The following is a 22,600-nucleotide window of genomic DNA, read 5'->3' as shown; positions in this document are numbered from 1 at the left end:
AGAGCCGATAGGGAAATAATCTGAGCCCTGAACGGGGTACCAATCGCCTTCGGGACATAGCCATGTCTAGGTTTGAGAATGACAACAGAATCATTCGGGCCAAACTCGAGACACGCAGCGCTGGATGAGAGCGCGTGAAGATCCCCCACGCGTTTTACTGAGGACAGAGCCGCTCCTTGAGAAAAATATTGGGCAGTGAGCGTTCTCTTCTGACGCGAAGAGGTCCACCTCTGCTCTGCCGAATAGCCGCCACAGTATTTGGACCGTTTGTGTGTTCAGGGACCATTCTCCTGAGGAGATGAGGTTCCTGGACAGTATGTCTGGACCGTCGTTCAGATGGCCCGGCACATGCGTCGCTCTGAGCGAGAGCAGGCGGCTCTGAGACCAAACTAAAATGCGGTGTGTCAGTAGGAAGAGATTCCTGGACCTGACACCGCCCTGACGGTTGAGATAGGAGACCACAGCCATGTTGTCCGAACGGATCAGGACGTGGTGTCCCCGAATGAGCGGGAGGAAGCGCGAAAGCGCGTTCCCGACCGCAAGCATTTCCAGACAGTTTATGTGTAAGGGGCTTTCCTGTGTCGACCAATGGCCGAAGGCCGGTGAGCCCTCGCAGACTGCACCCCAACCCGTGTTGGATGCATCTGTCGAGATGACTTTTCGGCGGGAAAAGGTCCCCATCGTGACGCCCTGTCGAAACCATTCTGCTACTGTCCATGGCTGCAGCGCCGTGAGACATGTCTGCGTAACTCTGATCAGCTGGCGGCCCGTGTTCCACGCGCGGTGGGGTACACGGCTGTTTAACCAAAGCTGAAGCGGACGCATGTGCAGAAGGCCCAGCTGAAGCACAGCGGAGGCTGAGGCCATGTAACCCAGCATCCTCTGAAAATTTTTCAGAGGTGAGCGGGTGCCCATCTGAAACGAGGCGGCCAGTCGCTGTACACTGCGCGCGCTGTGTAGACAGGCGAGCCGTCATCGTGACCGAGTTCAAATCTATTCCTAGAAAGGAAATCGATTGACTGGGTTGAAGGGAGCTCTTTGTCCAGTTGACAGAGAGGCCCAGCGTTTTCAGATGGTCGAGGAGAACTGCGCGGTGCGACAGAAGCTCCGTCTGTGATTGGGCCAAAATCAGCCAGTCGTCCAGATAATTCAATATGCGCAGCCCCTGGCTCCGCAGGGGGGGCGAGCGCCGTATCCATGCACTTCGTAAATGTGCGGGGCGCCAGGGATAAGCCGAACGGGAGAACGGCGTATTGATTAACATGACCCTCGAAGGCGAAACGTAAGAATGGCCTGTGACGGGGATTTATCTGGATCTGAAAATAGGCGTCTTTCAGGTCTAGAGAGATGAACCAGTCCCCCTGGCGCACCTGCGCGAGGAGTTTCCTGGTAGTGAGCATCTTGAACGGTCTCTTCATGAGCACTTTGTTCAAAGACCTGAGATCTAAAATCGGTCTGAGGCCGCCTTTTTTCTTGGGAACCAGAAAATAACGGCCGTAAAACCCCCGACTCGGTCATAGATGGTGGGACTCTCTCTATGGCGCCCTTTTGCAACAGCGTCGCAATTTCTGAGCGGAGCGTGCCGGCGGCCAGCGGGCTGACAGTAGATTCGAGCCGCGCGCGCGCACGAGGCGGGCGGCGGCGAAACTGTAGCAGATAGCCGTTCTTTATAATGCTTAGTACCCACGGGGAAATGCCTAGAATGGCTTCCCACGCTTTGGAGCATGCGGCTAGTGGCCGAATGGCTATATCGCTCTGATTGCTGCACATAGCGGGCTGGACACAGTGTGTGGGCGCGCTTTGAATGTGTGTGGCAACGGGATTTGCACTCAGAGAGGAGTCTATGGGCCGTGAAACAGAGCGAGCAGAAAGGGGACACGCGCACGAGCTCGTGGGCGTGTTTATGTTCTCTGATATTAGAGCGGGCTGTGCCCGTTTCATGTGATGGGGCTCTGATAGAGACACGGGATATGTTATGCTTGTGTGTATGGGTGAGCACATGATTGTGGGCACATTTTCTACACAACTGGCAAATTTTCTCTTTTTGAGATTTCTCTGGGTAGCCGTAAAAACGGCTTTTTGTCGCTCGCAAGCGGGCTGGGACACCGGCTTGTTTGTGGCGGTCAACACTACAGCAGTCGGCGAAATAACGGGGACTGGCAGAGGGCGAAGCTTTGACGGCGGTCCGGCCGCAGCGGGAGAGCACCGTCGTTTTCTTGACTTTGCTAGGCAGACTTCTGATGATCAGGCTTCAGCGTGATCTTAGGTCACGGGCCTCGAGGGGGCGGCGGTCTACGGCGGCTGTCAAAGCGAGAGCGAGGGCGGCCGCCCTGTCTGCGCTGGGCTGTTTGAGTCTGCGGAGGGGGGCGCTGTGGTGGAGCTCTGGCAGGAAGCTTGCGAGAGCGGCCCGCGGAAGAGCTAGCGCGGTGGGGCAGAAACAAATTCATCGCCTGAGTAGCTTTCTGGACCTCAGAAAAGCGATCGACGATTCCCGTGACAGCAGATCCAAAAAGGCCCGTCGGGGAGAGGGGCGCGTTAAGAAACGCGGCGCGCTCAGAATCTCCCATGTCGGCGAGCGTGAGCCATAAGTGTCTCTCGGCAACACAAAGGCTGGCCATGCATCTCCCCAGAGCTTGTGCGGCGGCTTTAGTGGCGCGAAGGGCGAGGTCCGTAGCACTTCTCAGATCCGTGACAGCGGGGGAGGGGTTTCTACCGCTTTCGGCCCACTCACGGAGAATATCGCTCTGTAATACTTGGAGGACAGACATAGAATGCAGCGCTGCGGCGGCCTGACCGGCGGCGGCGTAGGCGCGAGCATGAAAGCTCGAGGTCGCTCTGCAAGCTTTCGAAGGAAGCGTGGGGGAAGAGCGCCATCTAGCAGAGGGCGGGCAGAGGTGTGCGGCGACCAAGTCCTCGACGGGCGGCATGGCTGAGTAACCTTTTTCGGCGGCTCCGTCCACCGAGCGCAGCGAGGCGGATATATCGGAGCGGTTTCTAGCCGAGAGCGGGGCATTCCAGGACTTCGTCAGCTCTGTGTGAAGTTCAGGCAGGAATGGGGCGGCCCGGTTACACGCGGGGGACGAGCGCCGATGAAAAAAGCTGCCGTCCATCCGGTTCGGGGCCTGCTCGGGTGGAGGAGACCACTCGAGACCGAGGCGTTTGACGGCCTGTGAGAGGAGGCGCATTAGTTCCTCCTCTATCCCGGCGCGGATCCCCGCCGACTCTCTCGTGGATCTGAGAGATGACCAATCTTCACTGTCTGATGCGAGCAGTGAACATGAGTCCTTCTCCTCCGCGGCGTCATCGGAAGCGACAGAGCGGCCACTCGGCGGCAACTGTATGTCCGGCAGGGGCGGGGAGGGAGAGCGGGAAGCGGGAAGCGGCGGCCCGCATGGTTCCGCTGGGGGCTCCGGCGGCCTCTGGGAGCGGCGTTTCTTCTTACGCGGCGAAGAGGAAGGCGGCGCGGGAGCGGATTTTGCTGCCAGAAGTCGTGCCCGCAGGGACGACAACGGCAGGCTCTCACAGAAGTCGCATCCTCCATCCGCGAGGGCGAGTTCTGCGTGCTCGAGTCCCAGGCAGAGAGCGCAGATGACATGGCGGTCTCCGTCCTCGAGACGAGCGCGGCAAGAGCCGCAGGAAAAACGAGACATCTTTAAAAAGACGCTCGGCTCTTTTAGATATAAATAGAGAAAAGAGAAGGATACAGTCGTCGGATGGCGCTAGCTAGCAGGGCGGCTGAAGGTGGCGAAGACGGCCGGCTTCTTCAGGGTCCGGGAGCTCGCTAGAGTGATGCCTTCTCGACGGCGACGGCGACGGCTTTTCTCAGGACAGCAGAAGCGTGCAGCTTGCTGAAGATGAAATGAATCAACATATAAGCCTGGGAGAGACTGTTATATACACCATAGCCACGCCCATTCTGGCGGGCTATGACGCAATGAGCGCGCGGGCGCCTCTCATTGGAAGCGGGTTCAGCCCCGCTCTCCCATAGGCTTAAGCAGTTCTCTCTGAGCGAACCAATGAGCTGCTAGCTAGCCTGCTCTAGGTCTGCCGCAGAGGAACTGCGTTGTGTATGGATACAAATTATGAAATAATTTTTTGGCTTCAATATCTCAGCAAAGATGAATCTTTCCCGCAGCGTAAGCTAGCTTACGCAATACGAGAGAACCTCTCGTAAGAGAACCATCTCAGTATTTATTGGGTGAATTATAAAACTGTTTACTGAAATTACAGCAGCTATGTTGTATTTTGTGTTGTCACATTTCCTCTGCAACAAATGTATATAATTAGAATATAAAACATCATATAATTCAATGTCATTAACCTGTTAAGTGTCACCCCCCTTTTTTTGAATAGACATGAAAATGTACATTTCGAACTTAAATGGTTGTAATTCAAGAATGCTTTGGAATATAGACATAAGATTGGTCTTGTTTTAAAGAAGACATTTGGCAGATTTTTGTAGAAGTGAAATAAATTAAGAAAGTGAAACAGAAAAAAGTTATATCAGTTTGAGTTTATGGAAATGTACAATGTAAAAAAAAAAATCATATTTTATATAAAATATACCGTATATTTTCAAAACCTGGGCTACTCTAAAACTGCAGAAAAATCAAAGCCAAAAAACTGAACAAGTTGTGTTTAAAATGTTAGGTTGATATCTCAAAAAATTAGCTTTCAGTAACTTTGTTTGGGCGCAGTACACATCACAAATGGTGAATTTATTATTTTTTTCTTTATATAAAAAAATTTTCAGACCTTTTTTTCTAATATAATTGAATGGATGCTATCTTTTGAACTCTTGGCATGAAAACAAACTGAGGTTTCTACCATTTTTTCATGATTTTTCATGTTCATTGCTATTTCAAAATAAAGGTCTGAACACGCCTTAGGAGTATGAAAATATTCTTGTTGCAAATTGATAAATTCTGTAATTACAGCACCTCTGTAATTTATTCTGATAATCAGTCACCAAATATGGAAACTAGAGATTGTAAGCTTTCAAATGATATATAGTTTGTCAATATTACTTAAGGTTTATACTAAGATATGGCTGTGATTTCGTGTTTTCCCTTTGAATGCGGTATAAGTTCATATAATATTTTAAGATAATCCCTTTTATAAAGTGTTTTTTTATTAAGTCTTACCTTCTATAAATCACATCTCCTGACAGAAAGCTTTCCTAAACACAAAAGTGACTAGAAAGGTGAAATAAATGATTGCCGAAGGAACAAGTAAGAAGCCCAGACAAAAACAAATCAATTACCTGACCAATTCCATTTAGCAATTAGGAGGAGAGCACTGGCACTTGTTTGCCTCAAAAGGCAACAAGAGAATTACTTCATTACAGTAAATGAGTTTTTTATGTAAAATAAAAGATCCCTTGATGGAATGAGATCTTATTGTACTTTTAAATGCGTCAAGACAAACAGGCTGTTTTCCCCCCTCACTCATTATTGGTTGACTTGCCGTCTTTTTTAGCAAGTGCCCCCACCTCCCCTCGAGAAATGATGAGCTTGAAGGAGAGGAAGATAGACTATGAGACAACTGGAACTAATTCTGGTTACCATGGAAACAAGGGCGAGCACACCTCCAGAAAAGATGCGATGGCAGGTAAGGCCGTAGTTCGGAGTCCTCCAACGGGAGTTTAAAGCTTTCATCAAATGACTGACTGAGTCGACAATTATTTTCAGGCAAACCATCAAATATACCATAAACGAAGGCAATGAATTACACCTGAGTGCTGTAATAAGTACAGTATCAGTAACAGTGTAACACTTTTATTTCACAGAAAGATGTGTGATATCTCGCCCTTGCATCTTGGTGTAAAGTCCTTTACCTTAACAAAAGTCATGAACTGCAATTCATATATCTGCTCACCTGTTTCAGGCAGACGTTTGCTGTACCTGTAGAACAAGTCAAAGTACCTGCCAGTCCTCTGAGAATCTTTATAATTCACTGTCTCCGCAGCTCAAATCTCAAGTGGAACATCTACACTGTTCAGAGGTGCTTACATGTCTCCTGGTGATGACATCAAACATAACCAGGTGAGGTCACCACAGATCACACAGCGTTGTAGTAATGTGTAGCTCATACTGATATTTTGATAACCCTTTACAATAAGGTCTCATTACTTAACGTTAGTTAATGTATTAACGTTAGTTAACTAATATGTAGTTAAAGAATGTCAAGAAACAGAACCTTATTGTAATTTTTTACTGATATTTTCATGTCAAAAAGGGGATAAAAACAACAACAGACAATGTACTCACTCACTCAGTCAGAATATATATATATATATATGTTTTAATTACTATATAATAATATTAAAATAAAATAGATCTATATATAGCCAGCTAATATGATTTTTTCAGTTCCTTTTTGGTGTGGATGAAGTACTCGAGTCTTTTTGATTGCACTGTGGGGGTACCGAAGACACAAAAAAGAATGTTGGGAAACACTGGTTTAGATGAAGCAACTTTTATATAACACAAATTTGTTGCTTTTTAACTTTATTACACAGAAGCGAGGAATGTTCTTGATTTGAATTGTAAATCTGATTCTTAGTTTCTGAACTACCGCATAACACATTTATGTCACTTATTATTTCCGTCAGGTCTCCGCTCAAGGCAACCCTCCAGAGGCCTACCCTCCCTTCCAGACTCCCCCAGGAGCCAACTTCGAGGAGCCGTACTACGAGGACCAAGCGCATAAACGCCCCCAACCTGCAGCCGACGGCACCATGCACCTGGGACTGAAGTCCACGGGGAACTACGTGGACTTTTATTCGGCATCCCGCCCGTACAGTGAACTCAACTACGAGACGAGCCACTACCCTGCCTCGCCAGACTCGTGGGTGTAGAGGCACAGAGGAAGGCTGGAGGCTGGCCTACGAACACCATACACAGAGACCAGGCCAGCATGTGCATGAACACTAGTAGACATCTCACACACGAAACCTTCAGTTCGGTTCACTGCTCGCACCACAGTGGGCCGTCACTCGGCCAGTGAGCGAGGTTAGGAAAGTGCTTGACGAGAGAGGATTTTAGAGGAGCTCAAGGAATGCGTTTTACCGAAGGGACCACTTGAACTTTGGTGTTTTTCGAAGCAGTGGAGGGAATCGAAATGTAAACGGGAAAGTGGAAGATACTGTATGTGGCGCAGAGATGGGACAGTTACGTGAAGCACAAGAACTCGACATTCGACACAAGCTAAGGAAGTAGTTTTCACACATTTTTTGGGACATTTCTTTATGTTAAACCATGCTTTTATGGAGTGCTCGGTTACACTCTTAGCCTTTGTATATTTTACTTTGTTTCTTTTTATTATTTGCTTGTTTTTGTACCTCCTTTTTAACTTCTTAAGTCTGGTGTAAAGTACTTGTTGTATATTACATATGTAGATACAAGGTGCATTGTGTATATTACGCAAAGACTACTGTGTCCTCCCATGTGGCTCAATATATCATTTTATTTTCCTGTATTTTAAAAGAGAGAGGAAAATACACTCACTGAACTCCAGCGTCCTGTTCTATGGGTAAGAAAAGCATATAATTCAGAGGTGTCGTTTGCTCTAATGTGTTCTTTCTCCGTTTTTCTGAGAAAACTACTAATAACTGACGACCGAGCATCACTGCCTGGACAGGGTTTCCACCAATAACAAGAACGTTTTCAGGCCTATCTGTCAGTCTGTTTTCTTTTTTCCCCAACTGTACTGACATGAAGACTGGTCATTCCACAAGCCGTCGAGTGATCTGTGCTAAGTTATGTGCCAAATGTGGTAATCCCTGACCCAAGGGGTGCTGTAGATCCGCCGTTTAAGTTACATTTAACGACAAGTCACTGGTTCTATCGACGCCTGTTTGTAAATGCTTTTTTTTTTATGTGTTTCAACAGCATTCACACTGTAACGAAAAACGGAGGGAACACGGTCTTTGACAGCTACTTCCCCTCCAAAGATGTACAATTAGTTGACTCTGTGTTGTAAAATAGACATTTGCAAAATCTGCTTTTTTTCTTCCAGAAAAATCAGTGGTTCTTAAGCTCATCGTAGACATATCTGTCAATAGAATATGGATATATATTATATAAATACAAAATATATATATACTTTTTATGTGCAGATGTGGATGTCACATAACGCAGAAACATTGCAAGGAAAAAATGCTAGTTAAAAAAAAAGCATAGGGTTTTGTTCACCTTAATTTCTAACCAGATGTTGACCTCCTGTTGTCATGTTGTTGCTGTTTCAAAGAGGTGAGACCAGGGCTCAGTAAGGGCAGATGTGAGCAAGCTTCTAATATTGACTTGAAAAGGTGCTAAAACAATGCTCTAACATTTTTTGGGCCTATGTTGCTACCTTTTATTAATGCCTTTTGAATGTTTCATGTCCTTAGTAAAATGGATGCCACTAAAATGAATAGCTTTGATCTAGAAGGAGAGCTGTGCGTATAGACACGCCTCTTGATTTTCATTTTTTTTCTCTCTTAGGTAATTTCCTAAACCTAATCTCAGGTCATCTTATTGCAGGAGAAGATGGGTGAGCATTCCTCTATTGACTGAATGGAGAACAAAGAATGACACTACCCTATAATTTTTTTGTGATTTTTTCCAACCTTAAACTTCAAATCTGGCGGATTTAAGGAAGGTATGAAGCAAGCCCTGGTCTTCCCTTCATGTCAATTTACACTTAGAGGTAATTGTCAGATGCAAGGATTGACGATGATCCCCAAACTCACATATCTTCAGCACCATCGATAGTGAACGTCTGAGAACAAGCAAAATATCTGTGAAAAAGTAGACATATCAGACAACCTGTATTGAAGATGTAAGTAAAACTTTTTTTTTCTGTTGCTAGACAAAGTGTTTGAGAGAATTGTGAACCTTTTTAATGCCAGGTTGCAACTGCTATATAAACTAATGGAGAATCACTGTTTTGTGATTTATTTCGTTCTGTGTCTGAGTTATTTCTATCCTATATTGAGGTTTTCTTAGGGCAGATCTGACATTGGCATGCACTTTATTGCCAGATTTGTTTTAAAATACACTTGTATTACATCCAAACCACTTTTTATCTAGAATGATGCTTTCAACACTTTAACAGCACTGATATTTCCATGTATTTTGTAGGCTATTGATTTAGTCAACAGCATTTATTGTGTTCCAGACATCAGCACTAACACACAAGAGATTTCTGTTACCTTGTACAGGCGTGACTTTTCAATTTATTGTATTTTTGATAGAATTCCTAGATAGCTATCAGAGGCCAGGCGGGCAAGCTGCGAGCTCCTGTTAGGGTTTCATCAAGACTGTTTCATTACCATTTTCCCCACAGAGAGGCATTTTGACATTGACAGGGTATGTGTTTCTCACTTTGTCCTGAGAACCAGTCTGCAGTATAAAAAAGTGTGGCAGGTGCTAAACGACATCTCATGCCTACAGCTCTGAAACACCAAGCCCTTCACGTCCATTCATTTCAATTTCATCAATGCTTATGCGTAATAGAGTATTAATCCATCTACAGTTCAATTTGATGCATAAAAATGTGGTGATGCTGTGAACTGAGTGTTGCATTTGATTGCTAATGTAAGTGTGTAAGAACGTGTCGTTAGATACGAATATTAAAGAAATGCATTTTGAGAGCTGAAATGGCTCTCAATGTCTGGATTGTGTGTTTTGAGAACATGAAGCCTTACCTTGACTGACTAGAATGTAGGCCTAATACTGACCCCTATAGGAAGTTTACTGCCACTCTGCATTGCTGTTACAGGTGCACCCCTTGTAACTTTGACTGCTTTGTTTTGTTATTAAAGGATTTCAACGCTATAGTTTGACATCTTTATCACTGACATGTCTAAAGGAAACATTACCTGATAACAAACATTATCTTTCAAATCTTCACCAATATGTGACTACTTAGCTCTCTCTAGCACTGTCTATTTGTGCTGACTTAAATATGTTTCTCTTTACAAACTGAAAATGCCCCCAGTTTTTTATTTATTTAAACAGTTTACCTTTTATCATTACTTTTGAATAATTTCATTATCAAATTAATTCATCGCCCGGTTTGAACACAAGTGGTGCTCACTTCCAACCTAAATTAGGTTTAGGGAGGGATAGGGTACGGTTAGGGTGTGGCTGGTTAGGGTAGGTTAAGGTTAGGGTGTGGTATCCATAGACCTTATTCACAGCAGCGGCATCTTTTATTTTTAACGGCAATGAAAGTGATGCTGTGAGGGATAGACATACATCTCTTCAGTGGGTTGTACTGTTATTTCATATTTTAAATGTTCTGCTGACGAAACACAGCAACAATATATTTCCATTAAATTTCAGTAGATAAAAAAAACTCGACAATGCATGAGCTGTGGAAAATTATTATTGATCTATGAGCTTTATACACCTTTTTTTCTCTTTTCTTTATTTTTTTTTTTACAGCAGGCACCATTGAAAACACGGTAAGTCTACCCCTCACAGCCTCGCTTTCCTACCTGGCATGGCGCTGAATTAGGTATTTTGGCTCTGAACATAAGTAATGTGTTCTCAGCACGCGTTTTGACTTGTTAAAAAGTTCAACTTTTACAAAAGACGCTACATCTGTTTAATGCGTTCTGTGTAATCAAAGTAAGACGAACTGGACTAACCCTGAAAAAAAAAAAAAATTAAGGGAAGAGAGCTTTTCCAGGTTTACAGACATAGGCCAGTTCCAGGGGCGCCATGTTTTCTGGGGCCCCTGGCTAATTTGTAATCCGGGCCCCAACCCCCAATTATCTTATCTTTTTGCCACATGTAACAACAGTAATTATCAATAAGCATAGCAATCAATGCATATTCAATAAGAGACAACAAAGAACTAAATTTGAAAGTTTATTAAATTAGTAAATGATGCATTTATAACTATATACAAATAATTACATACTGCAGTACAACACCATTGTTCCATCTCATACACAGACACTATTTAAACTCTGTCTGGATGTCTTATAAGCAGCTGTTTTATAAAAAAAAATAAGCTGTCAACTTGAAATTTCTTATTCCCCAAGTGCTAACCAACGTGTTTTTCTCACAGCAAAAACTTTGATCAGATCTTTGAAATCAAGCCGTCTTTTTAAAATCGTGTTCGATAGACAGCATGGCCAGACCATTTAGTCTTTCCTGAGACATTGTTGATCTGAGGTAGTTCTTTACCTGATTAAGTTTAAGCCTACTGAAGGCTCTCTCTCCACTTGCAACACTCACCGTCACCGGCAGTGCAAAATATGCTCAAGGCAATGCATACTTCACTGAAAATCTGGAGCTGCATCTTGTAGATTTAATTCAAATTTTATCATTATTGTTATAATTATTATTATAACCTGCCGACCTAGTCAGGGTAGCGCCATTTTTACTGACAGGAACGAAAACTAGTCGGTGAGAGATAGAATACAGTGCATTCAATGGATTTTTTTTTTTTACACCACATTGTTCAGCTTACAATGAATTTTGTCTTTACGGGGAAAAAAAAAACACTATACATGAAACAGTTTTAAAAGGTGCGAGTTGCAAATTACCTGATCTATGACCTTAATACAGCGCGTGCCATTGTAAAGGTAGGCCTATCCTCACAGCCTCGCTTTCATCTGCGTTAAATAGGCCTATGTCGTCTAACCTGACTATGGTCTATTGCATTATTTCGGTGTTATAAACGTCATTGATAAATATGTTGTTTATTGTTTTAGCAGCTTCTTTATTTAACACTCAATCCCTTTCATAAATTCAGTCTTTCAGAGCAATATATAAAAAAAAGAAATTAGTGTGCGTCAAATTTCAAGTATGAAATGGCACAAAGATAATGAGTGAAAACAAACTACACATTAATTATGTTTGGTGATTTTGTAAATTAGAATTATCACTTAAAAATAACGGATCAGACTAAAGATTATAGAACTGAGGAGTGAAGTACATGGTAGCCTAAAAGTAGCCTGGATGCCAGCCGAACTTAGCCCCGCCCACAACATTTGAAGATGGGAAGTTCGGTCTGGACTTGATCCGTTGTGAAGCAAGTATGCCCGAACCAAAGCTGTTCGGAGCAATCAAATTGTCAGGGCGGGCTTTACACGATGATGGACAGATGATCAACAGTAACGTAATCATCCACCTCACCAAAGAGCGCTTGGGTTGAATTCGTTTACAACAAAGAATGGCTGCCGCTGGAGAATTCAGATGTATAGATTCAGCCATCGCGTCTGTTATAGAAGATGTAGACAGCGCATTCATTTTAAAAGAGGAACAGAGAACCACGATCAATGCATTTGTTGATCGGAAAGATATTTTTGCCGTCCTACGGGATTCGGCAAAAGTTTAATTTATCAGCTGGCTCCGATGGTCGCTAAGAAGATGGGGCGCAATGAAAACCCTGTGGTCATTGTTGTTTCTCCTTTGGTCGCACTATTGGAGGCCCAAGTGAAAGAAGCAACCGAAATGGCCATCACGGCAATGCAACTCGGCATGCACGACGAGGTGGACATAACCAGCGGTTGTTGCCAGCTTCTTTTCGGAAGCTGGAATTTTGTCCGTTGCTCTGGTTGGTTGTAGGTCTATCCAATTGAGTGCAGAGGCATTATCTTTCCTGGTTCGGTTGAAACATGCCCCATAATCACAGCCCAATGGAGCAGTATCAGACTCACATTCTGACTAGAATCTGAGAATGACGACGTCAGGCTAGCCTAAAAGATTAGAGTGTACGATTTGTACTGCTGACCCTCTCACAGACCACAAGCCTTCACAGAGGAAAACATCCTTAAAAAACACTAAGGCATCAAAAGCCACATCACTTTTTCCTCCCGATAGGCAATCTCAACCTATTCATCTGTTCAGCTTTCTTCTTCTCCTCCTTCAGAGCTTTGTACCTCCATTTAGGGATCTGTAGGTGTAATGGGTCTTTTGAAGTCCTGCTAGGCGGACGCTCCGGTATGAATGCAGGGGCAGGAGCTTTACACAGCATGACTTTAGGCACCACTACTCCAGGACGCACACTGCTTCTGCGCATCAAGTGTAGGGGCAGCAGGCTACTTCTCCTCAGGGCCATGGTGGAGGCCATCGCTACACTTTGCAGTAACTGTGGCTGCAGACTGGCGCGCCGCTCCTGCTTCTTCGGCACCAGCAGGACCCTGGAGTTCTGGAAGAGCCGCTTGTAGTTGTTGAGGCGCTCGGGCCCCAGGTTCTTCAGTTCAGCCAGACGCTGTCTGCGGAGGATGTCCTGTACGGCAGGGCGGCGTTTTCCAACACACGGAGGGCTGCCCGGGCACACAGTGTGGCAGGCGGTGGCTATGAGCGGGCTGGCCAGCGCCGTGGTCATGCGCACCATATAGTCCATGACACCTTCCTCTACGGGGTTGGTCTTCATGCTGATGGAGAGCAAGTTACTGACACACTCTGAGAACTTCCTCAAGCAGGACTTGGGCTCTTTTGATCGAGCCACCAGTTCGCTTAGCATAGGCCACTCCATGTGATAAGAGTCACAGAACTGTTCAGCACAAGGCTGTTCCATCAGTCGGGACATCAGTTTGGCGGTCTCGTAGCGGCCCGTGAACGTGGCCCATTCATGTGGGGTCTGCTTACGGCCAAAGTCCCTTGCTTCAATGTCTCCTCCTTTATAAAGAAAAACATCAGACAAAGGGAAAATGAATGCCCACATGAAGGAGCAAAATGGAAGATTATTATGCATGAACTAAATTAGGAATTCATATACATTTTTCAGCTGATGATACTGTACCTGTCATCATGAGAGACCGCACGCATTCGGCTCGACCCTGAATGGCCGCTTTCATCATCGCAGTGAAGCCATGGCAGTTCCTGCGTTCAGTGTCAAGCCCGGGAAAATAGTTCAGCAGGTAGTTGGTAATCATACTGTGGCCTATAATTCAGAAGAAGATATAGAATACATTTACGTTTATGCATTTGGCAGATGCCTTTATCCAAAGCAACATTATGACTTCATGCCTTCCCTGGGAATCAAATCCATGAGCTTGATGTTGCTAGCAACATTCTCTACATTTTGAGCTACAAGAATACAGCCACTAAGATGGTTAGAACTGGTTAATACTCTTTATGTAAAGTCGATTTTTGAACGTGTCCTTCAATGAGGTTTCTATAGGTGTCTGCTTACTAGAACAAGTTTATGATATTCTGGTCCCTATACAGGGTGCTTCATTTGTTCTGTGTAGACGAACAAATCTTCATTTCTTTTTCAAGTGAATGTTCAAAAAACATGCCCTCCGGTTAACTCGTATAACTAATAACTCCTGTTTTCTCATGAGTTCCCTCTTGCTCTGGCTGAAAAGAGAATCATGCTCAAATATACATTTTTCTGTCTTCTGTTAAGCATTGTTTGAATCACTGATCTATATAATGACAATAGATTAGTGGTTTGAATGCATTGTTGCTCTCTATGATTGATTGGTTCTGACTTGCAGCATTTGTGTGTGTTCAGTTCAGATAAGCAGGGAAGTGGTTCTATTACACAATTATTCACTAACATAGGTTATTCATCCAATATGCATTCAATATGCATATTGTACGCATTAGATTTCTTGTCAAGTAAACAAAATCACTGGTAAAAAAAAAAGAACCTGTAGTATAGATATTTTTATTTGAGTATCAATACTTTCGATTCTCGACATCAGTATCGAAATCAGACTTTGTATCGATACGCCCATCACTACTCAGTGTGTATTGTTCATTGATGGTATAAAGTTAAGCCAGCTTAACAATTTCACATGCCCCCTCAGTCATTTCATCCTGCAGCCGGCCTGAACGATGCTGGAATCTTATGTCTTTAAGTAAAGACCACACATTCTCTTCTGTCATGCTCATTTTGCGATCTAGTAGGTCTCTCTATTTTCAGTAAGCTGTTGAAATGGTGTGGTTGTGGACAGTGGAAGCGCAACTTGATTTTGGGCTCGGTGCTTGAGGTCCGAGGCTATTGGCCCTACCCGGCACGTTGTTAGCCCTGGTTCGCACGGGGGGAAAGCAGCTATTTAGACCCTTTCTTGCAAGCTCACATTTAGATATGCCTCCATCCAATTAACAACAATTGAAGTGAACCAAATGCCATTTTTTTGTTCAGTAATCTGTTTCACTGGATAACCTATGCCATATAAAGAAAGGATCTCTCGCTACTTCTGTTCACAGGTAAGTGATAATACATTTGCTGTTGATTTTATAGAAGTCAAATGAAGGCCCAGGGATATACTGAGAGTTATTGATCGTAATTGTATTGTTTTTCCTTTTTTATTCAAAATATTCACTAACTTGCTTACCATGTCATCAACTATCTGACATTCAGATTCTCAAAAATGTGTAAGTGAGTGTGTTTGATGAATTGGTGTCACTTCTCTTACCTGCTTGTGCAGCAGTCATGAGAGCAGTATTCCCTTCATTATCCTGCCAGTTCACGTCAATATGTGGACACTGAGAAAGTGCAATGACCACATCCACATAGCCCTGGTAACACGCCACTATCAGACCTGTCTGTTAAGCAGTGAAGAGGAAAAATGAGTTATCTCCAGTCATTTTCCTGAATGTCCATCATTACTGCAGAAGAAGGTGTTTAACGTGCAAACTGCAGAGGCATTGAACCCTGCTATATAGCAGTTCATTTAAGGGCAGGGATTGTTGCAGGGTGAGTTTCCAGATCCATCTTTGGAGGAGACACATGGGTTTGGTGGTCTTATTTATGAGGTTGATGAGCTCTTGATCTTTAGAGTAAATGTGTCAATTGGTGTTTTGCAGAAGCATAATTAGACTGGCAAGTGTAGCCTATACTGTATTTAGGTCAGTCAATATTACTGGGATGTCACCACTGTGCATTTATATGGGTATTTAAGGGTGAAATGTGTATTTTTTTTTTTCTGAACCTTCCCCTCATCTCCCATTGGTTGGACATCAGATAGCCTCACCCAAAGTCTATAAACTAATTTGCAAGTGTTGCTCAAACAATCAAACAAGCAATGTTTTGAACGCACCACATAAGCCACAGTGTTTACACTTTTCTTGGAAATCTTCTGGGTAATGACTTGCTTAATATTCAGAAACAACTAACTTATTAAATAGAAATATTTAAGATTGAAAAAAGTACACATTCAGACTAAATAACAGTTATGCTGTAAATGGAGAATAATTGTTATTTGTAATGTCGAACAATTAAGCATAACAAACTGTACAGAGACAAATGCAGTGCAGACATGGGGAGACCTGCTCCAGCATATGTAAAATCTCAATAGAATTCAGCAAATTTCAAAGGCACCGATGAGTGAGGGTTGCGAGGAAATAAAAACAAATGCGTGAGGTCAGAGGCATTGCTTGAATACCTGTAGTGTTAAAAATTTATGAAATGTTTAATTTAGGTTCCAGTACAATAGTATATAAACTGAGAAAGTTTAGTAGACTGAATTTAGCATTTGAGGTATAAATGATGATTATATCAGAGTTTCCAGCAAGAGATTCTGCCAGTCCTGGTCTCTCTATTGTAAGTTAAATGAATCAGATTACTGAGACTCCTTGTCTTTAATGGCTCTGGGAGCCCGGGCCCTGTGGCTCAGTTTGAATAGTTATGCTGATTGGATTAGGATTGGTATCACTCTCAGTCTAGGGCAGGTTTCTAAACCTGTATACTTCATTTACATGCTTTGTTCAATAGTGTCTCATCACAATGTAAATCCCCACCCCTAAATGTATATTGCAAGGGAACGTTCCCTTAGTCAGACTTGACTTGATGACTGCGGCTACCAGCAGCTTTTGTTCTCAATAAAGTATCCTGCTGAAGATACCACCAAGTCTCCTGGTCTTCGCTTCTAAGTTTCCTACACTTTAGAAGAAAAAAAGTTCACAACAGTACAAAGCATCTTCCTTTTCTTTTGTGTCTCCAGATTGAGTGATTATAGAGCACTACAGGCAGATGGTAAGCCCCATAAAGACTATTAGCAAAGATTTAGTATGAAGTTCCCTCTGGGCTCAGAGCGCTTGTCTGCTGGCATTTATGGTGCTAATTCCAGAATAGCAAGAAACTGAATATGATCAATGCTAATATAATCGATATATGCAGCTAAATTAAAATATAATTTAGGACTAGTGGTCTCTTAGCCGCCATTAAGGCTCTTTAGCAAATACATATATATATTTTAAATTGATCTCTTAATATAAAGGTTATTAATAGGCTATAACGGCCATATGAGATAGCATGAGCAATTTCTACCTAATGACACTTCATAGGGATCACATCAGGTTACACAGCACAGTCTTACATGGGAAATGTCATGCTGTCGTAAGATGATTGTGAAGAAAAGCCTCTCTAACCTCCTAAAGCTCCCCCTCCTGGGATCAACAGAAGTTTAGCTGTGAAGGTGAATTACAAACTCTAAGGTGAAATATAAACTTTAAGCTATCAAATGTGCATCCCCACAGTCAGCAGGTTTCCTGAACCTAAAATCTCATATTTTTATGTTTCATTTTCAGCACTGTGAAAACACAACGCATTGATAAACAGGATCATTAAATATAAGCGCTTAATGGTGCTGTTTAACTGTGCTACACATAATTTCCCCTGTGCTAATGGTGGTAGAATAAGATTTGTATTAAACAAATGAGCAGGGATTGTGTTAGTTGAGAGACATTTACATGCAAATGGGTCGTAGAGTCTTAAAGGAGGACTGCGTGTCTTTAACTGCCACACACACAGCCTGCTGCTTTGGGGAAAACAAGAGCCTTTTTATCTCTGTGTGAGTAACCGTTTGTTTCTGTGCATGTGTAGTTTCTGTTTGCGTTCAGAACATTGAGTTTTCAAACTGTGTTGTCTAAGTTAAGAGTGAGTCACAGACCAAGCATACAGTCCTATTCAGCAATGATGAATAGTTAAATAAGATGTTTATTAACAAATTCAATGCTCGTACCAAATGGCAAAGTGCACAAGAGTATCTTTTTCAATATGATCTCAGTAGCAGCAGAAGCACAAAAGAGGGGGGCAATAGGTGATGCTTCATTTATTATAGGCTCTATTTTTAGGAAGACCGACACGTTTAGCAGTAGTCAATGCAATTTGAGTTCAAATGATTCACTGAGGAAGGGAGTCATCTCAATTCTCACATATAATTTACCATGACAAGGTGGCAGAGTCAAATTTAGACTTTTATGGCCTGCAGCTAGACTCCCTTGAGTGGAATAACACTTACATTGTAAGGTCTGTGCTAAATGGACAAATTAGGGTTTCTCTGCTCATATGACAAGCTGAAAAAAAATCCCTGTCTACTGTCTAGGCAGAGCCCTGCAGTATTTTGACATCTTGGAGAGCCTTTAAAAAGCTCAGTCATGATTACGATCTGCTTGGGCTGCATCTCGGACTGCAATTCAAACTCCAATCTGTGGTTTAGCTGGCTGGTGCACCCATGAGATCTCAGCTGTAGATCACAGACACAACACAACTGGACATCAAGTCAAGACATAGATTTGACTTAGAAATGTCATGAATCTTTTGTGAACATTTTCTGTCCCATTTGGACACACAAAAGTGTTATTTTAGCTTTATTTATATACTATTACATTTCGTTTTAGTAATTTTGCTACTATATGTGCTTTTTGGACCTCTTAGCACCTTTGTAGCCCCTTGGCCACCCATTTTAAACTCCTGGACTTGATAATGACCCATTTATTTACATGCATCGAATAAATGGTGGTTGTCATGTCAGTGAAAACCTAACTACAATTTAATATTTTTAGACTCAATGCATTTCCATCATGTCAAGAAGGCACATGTTTTACTTACAGCTGCCATCCAAGCCAGATTTCTTTTCTTATAGATCCTGCCTTTAATGTTATACATGGATGACAGTCTCAGCCTCACTTTTGCGCTGCATCGATATTTATGGATGAAGGAGACAGCTGCCTGAGCTCATTCCCCGAGGAGCCCTGCGTGGATCATGCATGTTTAAAGACTCTTTGATATGATAATAGCCTTGCATAAACATGACACTGTTATCACCCACATTGTCATAATTGTAAGCTTCTCAGGGCTAAGGGGAGTGAAAGCCCGTCTCCCAGTCAAGAGTGGCATTCTTTAAACACATGATTTAGCTGAATGGATCCTGGAAAGTAATATGTTCATTATTCCATTATTCAGAACAATCAAAGCATGGATGGTAATGATAGAGATTTTCTTACACTGCATGAGCATGTTCCTGCAATTGAATTCTTAACTGAGAATGTCTCAACTGCCTGTGCTGCTAAAGTGAAAAAGACTAAAATTAAACTTAAGACCACTTAAAAGACAAATGTGAGTCTTAATATTCAGTGACAACTGGTGTTTGATCCTCAGTCTTCTTTGTGAAATTGAATATAACAAAAGAGCACTACAATATTTAAATCACAAATGTTTTATTTTTGTAGAACTATAAGTAAGCCATTTGTATAGCTTGACTTCCCAAGAAAAGTGTAAACACTGAGAGGCTTTTAAAAAATTTGAGCACCCCGACCATCAACACTGATTCGACCAATAGCTTGAGTTTGGGGGCGGGCCTCTGTTTGTCCGACCAATGATAGGGGATGTGAGTGTTTGGGAAAGTTTTTAAAACAATAATTTCTGTGATTCAGTTTGGTGGCATATGACACATTTCCCTTTTAAAACATTCAAAAGCTGACTTACTCTGTTATTTTTGTCCACCTCTCGCACCTCCTCCTCCGTCACCCCTTGTCTTATCAGGATTTTGACAATGATGGCATTGTTAGTGCAGCATGCTTTGAAGAAGCTGAGTGGCTCAGGGCTCTCAGGACTCAGACATTTTTCGAAGTTGAGCGAATCATCAGGTGGGTAGAAGGAATCGTCCGACAAAATGCTCTTGCTATCCGGTAGTTTTGAAAAGTCCAACTCCTCAAATTCTTGGTAGATGTCGTCGTCATCATCATCATCATCATCAGAAAGATGGTGGTCTTCATCATCTGCATAATAAGAGTCCTCTGTTGGCTCCGCAATAGTGGAGCTCTGTATGGAGGACTCCTCATTGTTCCAGCCTCTTGCTTGGTTGACACTGGTGCCATATTGGTGATCTTTGACCGGAAGTACACCTCCTGCAACACCATTCTCAGTTATTAGCACCATTTAACTGTCCGACAGGTGGAACACAAAAACAAAAATCTTGTAGGATCCAGAATGAGACCGTCACATAATGAATGGCAATCCTAAACTCCAGTCATTGACACAAGAAATGAAGAACCAGAAGTCATAGACCTTTTAGAATAATCTTTTCCATATCATATCTGCTGCTCTTCAAGAACCAGTTTCTGATTATAATATACATACCAAAGCTTGTTTTTTTTCACCAAAACTATCCCATTTTTCCTCACTTGACTTGCTCTGTGAACCAATCTGACTGTTGTTGGAGAATTCACCAATAGTTCAAAGTGAGGATGAAGGACTTCCATCGGAAATGCATGGGCACTGTTTCGAGAGAAGCCTCCTAATCGCCTTAGTCTCTTTCTGACTGTCTCTCCCCCTCCTCCATGTGTGCATGTGCTGAACAGTAATCTTACTGTCCGAGGAATAAATGCAGTACATTTTCCAACTGATGCAACACAAATTTGCATCAGTTACACAAAACAGTTCTTAACACAACTGATGCCTGTTAATGTGAGGAGGACTTTTATATCTTTCAGGATACGAGTAGTCCTGCTGTGTACCATTATTACTCTTATCGCTTCTATTTTTAGCCGACTTTGATACTCGCAAGCACATCCAGAGCGACTTTCCACACTTTGATAGCCTATATTTGACTGTGATCAACTGTTGGCCGCACAAGCCTCCTCGATGGATTAGTGGAAGGTTAATTGGATGCAGCAGAAATAACATTTTGTTGTGGATAAGCTGTTCTCTCATTTGCATTCTAAAAAAATAATAACACAACAACACGTCACTTTCAATGTTTTTGGTTGTACTAAGACTGCTGTTTTCTAACTACTAAAAATTATATGATCAATAAGTTATGACAACATATGTTTTTGCATTGCTTTAACTCATCCAAATAAGTTAAACAATTTGTTGAATCTTGCATAACAAAACAAAAAAGTTGAGAATTGCTTAAGTCAGTCTATTATAATTTAAGTTGAAATTACTTACATTTTTAAGTACAATCAACTTGGATGTTTAAAGGGATACTCCACCCATAAATGAAAATGCTGTCATCATTTACTCACCCTCAAGTTGTTATAAACCTGTATGAGTTTCTTTCTTCTGCTGAACACAAAGGAAGATATTTTGAAGAACGATTGGAACCAAATGGTTGTTTGGCACCATTGACTTCCATAGTAGAAAAAAAAAATACTATGGAAGTCAATGGTGCCAAAGTACCAAGCGTTCTTCAAAATATCTTCCTTTGTGTTCAGCAGAAGAAAGAAACTCATACAGGTTTGCACCAACTTGAGGGTGAGTAAATGATGACAGCATTTTCATTTTTGGGTGGAGTATCCCTTTAAGGCAGCAACATTTTTGGGCTTTGGGCTTTAGGATGATGTATTAAGGCATGTTTTGTATTGATATTTCTTGTGACAGCACAGGCCGTTTTGGGTAAATTATCCCAGAAAATGTATCTACTAGCTAAACCTGCTCATGTCACTTTAATATCTTCACAAAGGTCACGTGATCTAATATTTTCTAAAGGTAATATGGTAACTGATACGGCCAATTATATTTCATAATGTCAGCTATCAGCTAAACTGAGAATTCAATTCACATTTATTTGTATAGCGCTTTTCACAATACATATCATTTCAAAGCAGCTTTACAGACAATGCATGTGTCTACATTACAATTTAGCGATCTGTTATCAGAGGTGACTGTGTCTAAGTTTTGTATTTCAGAAATGTACATATACAATCATACAGTTAGCTAACAATGTATTAATTTAAGGCAGAAACAATGAGCTAATTTAAGTAGGCTAATAAGGCACAAATAAGTTGTGATTATAATAGAAAATTTAGCATTGGTTTATGTTGATTCAAAGTTTGCGTCATCTGAAGTCCTCGCATGAGTTGAAGTCATCTCTTCACAGGAAACTAAACTAAACTTAACTTATATATTTTAAGCTGAATTTTTTTCCATCTAGTGTTTATATTTTATTTAAGCTTTAGTTCAATTACTGAAAACGTTTAGTAGTTTCAGTTACAACAACAAAACGGATTCATACGACCTTTACAACTTAACAGCTCTGTATTGTGGCATTAAAGCAGGTCATTCTGTAACTCAAGACATGACACATCTGTTACATAACCGTAGACTGTAAAAGATTATGTGACTGACCCACAAGGCATATTAAGGCTGAAGGTTATGAACTTTGATTGAGCGTCCAGATTGTTAACTGGTCACTTGTATTTACAAAAGGTTACTTTTATTTTGCTGTGTATTTAGGAATACAAAATGTTCTGTACATCATGCCAAACAACATAATATGACATCGCTGTCAATGCCCACATCACACAAAATAGCCTAGTACAATAAAGGGAAACCATAGCAAGTAAAAGCACTGGTAAATGAACCAAGAGTATTTAGGAATAATCTGTTGATCTACTTATATGCACCATTGTTT

The 22,600-nt window shown here is 42.2% G+C and overlaps 2 protein-coding genes across 10 annotated transcripts in view; one reads left to right on the top strand and one right to left on the bottom strand.

The window, feature by feature from the left end:
- The window catches only part of ctnnd2b (catenin (cadherin-associated protein), delta 2b), a 106,416-nt gene extending 97,489 nt beyond the window's left edge, over nt 1-8,927 (top strand). For all 9 annotated transcript variants that reach the window (XM_056267545.1, XM_056267544.1, XM_056267542.1 and 6 more), the window contains 3 exons: nt 5,479-5,610; nt 5,968-6,044; nt 6,614-8,927. In XM_056267545.1, coding sequence (XP_056123520.1) covers nt 5,479-5,610; nt 5,968-6,044; nt 6,614-6,859 — 455 coding nt within the window. In that variant the 3' untranslated portion in view covers nt 6,860-8,927. The remainder of the gene's footprint in view (nt 1-5,478; nt 5,611-5,967; nt 6,045-6,613) is intronic.
- A 3,589-nt stretch (nt 8,928-12,516) lies between these two features.
- On the bottom strand, nt 12,517-20,962 carry ankrd33bb (ankyrin repeat domain 33Bb). Its single transcript, XM_056267588.1, has 4 exons — nt 19,669-20,962; nt 15,377-15,506; nt 13,750-13,890; nt 12,517-13,625 (listed from the first exon to the last, which is right to left on the bottom strand). Exons 1-4 carry the CDS (start codon nt 20,119-20,121, stop codon nt 12,805-12,807), a joined length of 1,545 nt encoding a protein of 514 aa, XP_056123563.1. The 5' UTR covers nt 20,122-20,962; the 3' UTR covers nt 12,517-12,804.
- Nucleotides 20,963-22,600: the final 1,638 nt, after the last annotated feature.

This window comes from Rhinichthys klamathensis, unplaced genomic scaffold (assembly GCF_029890125.1).
Source record: "Rhinichthys klamathensis goyatoka isolate OS25496 unplaced genomic scaffold, OSU_Roscu_1.1 h1tg000261l_1, whole genome shotgun sequence".
Lineage (NCBI taxonomy): Eukaryota > Metazoa > Chordata > Actinopteri > Cypriniformes > Leuciscidae > Rhinichthys > Rhinichthys klamathensis.
Note: the sequence above shows the minus strand (reverse complement) of the source record. Positions and strands in the feature narration are given on the sequence as shown.

Excerpts from the sequence above, each read along its gene's own strand:
- ankrd33bb (XM_056267588.1), bottom strand. The coding sequence starts at position 20,121 with ATGGTGCTAATAACTGAGAATGGTGTTGCAGGAGGTGTACTTCCGGTC. Across the intron at positions 13,891-15,376 it reads CATGACTGCTGCACAAGCAG|GCCACAGTATGATTACCAAC; the intron begins GTAAGAGAAGTG and ends TCTGAATTATAG. Across the intron at positions 13,626-13,749 it reads GCGGTCTCTCATGATGACAG|GAGGAGACATTGAAGCAAGG; the intron begins GTACAGTATCAT and ends TTCTTTATAAAG.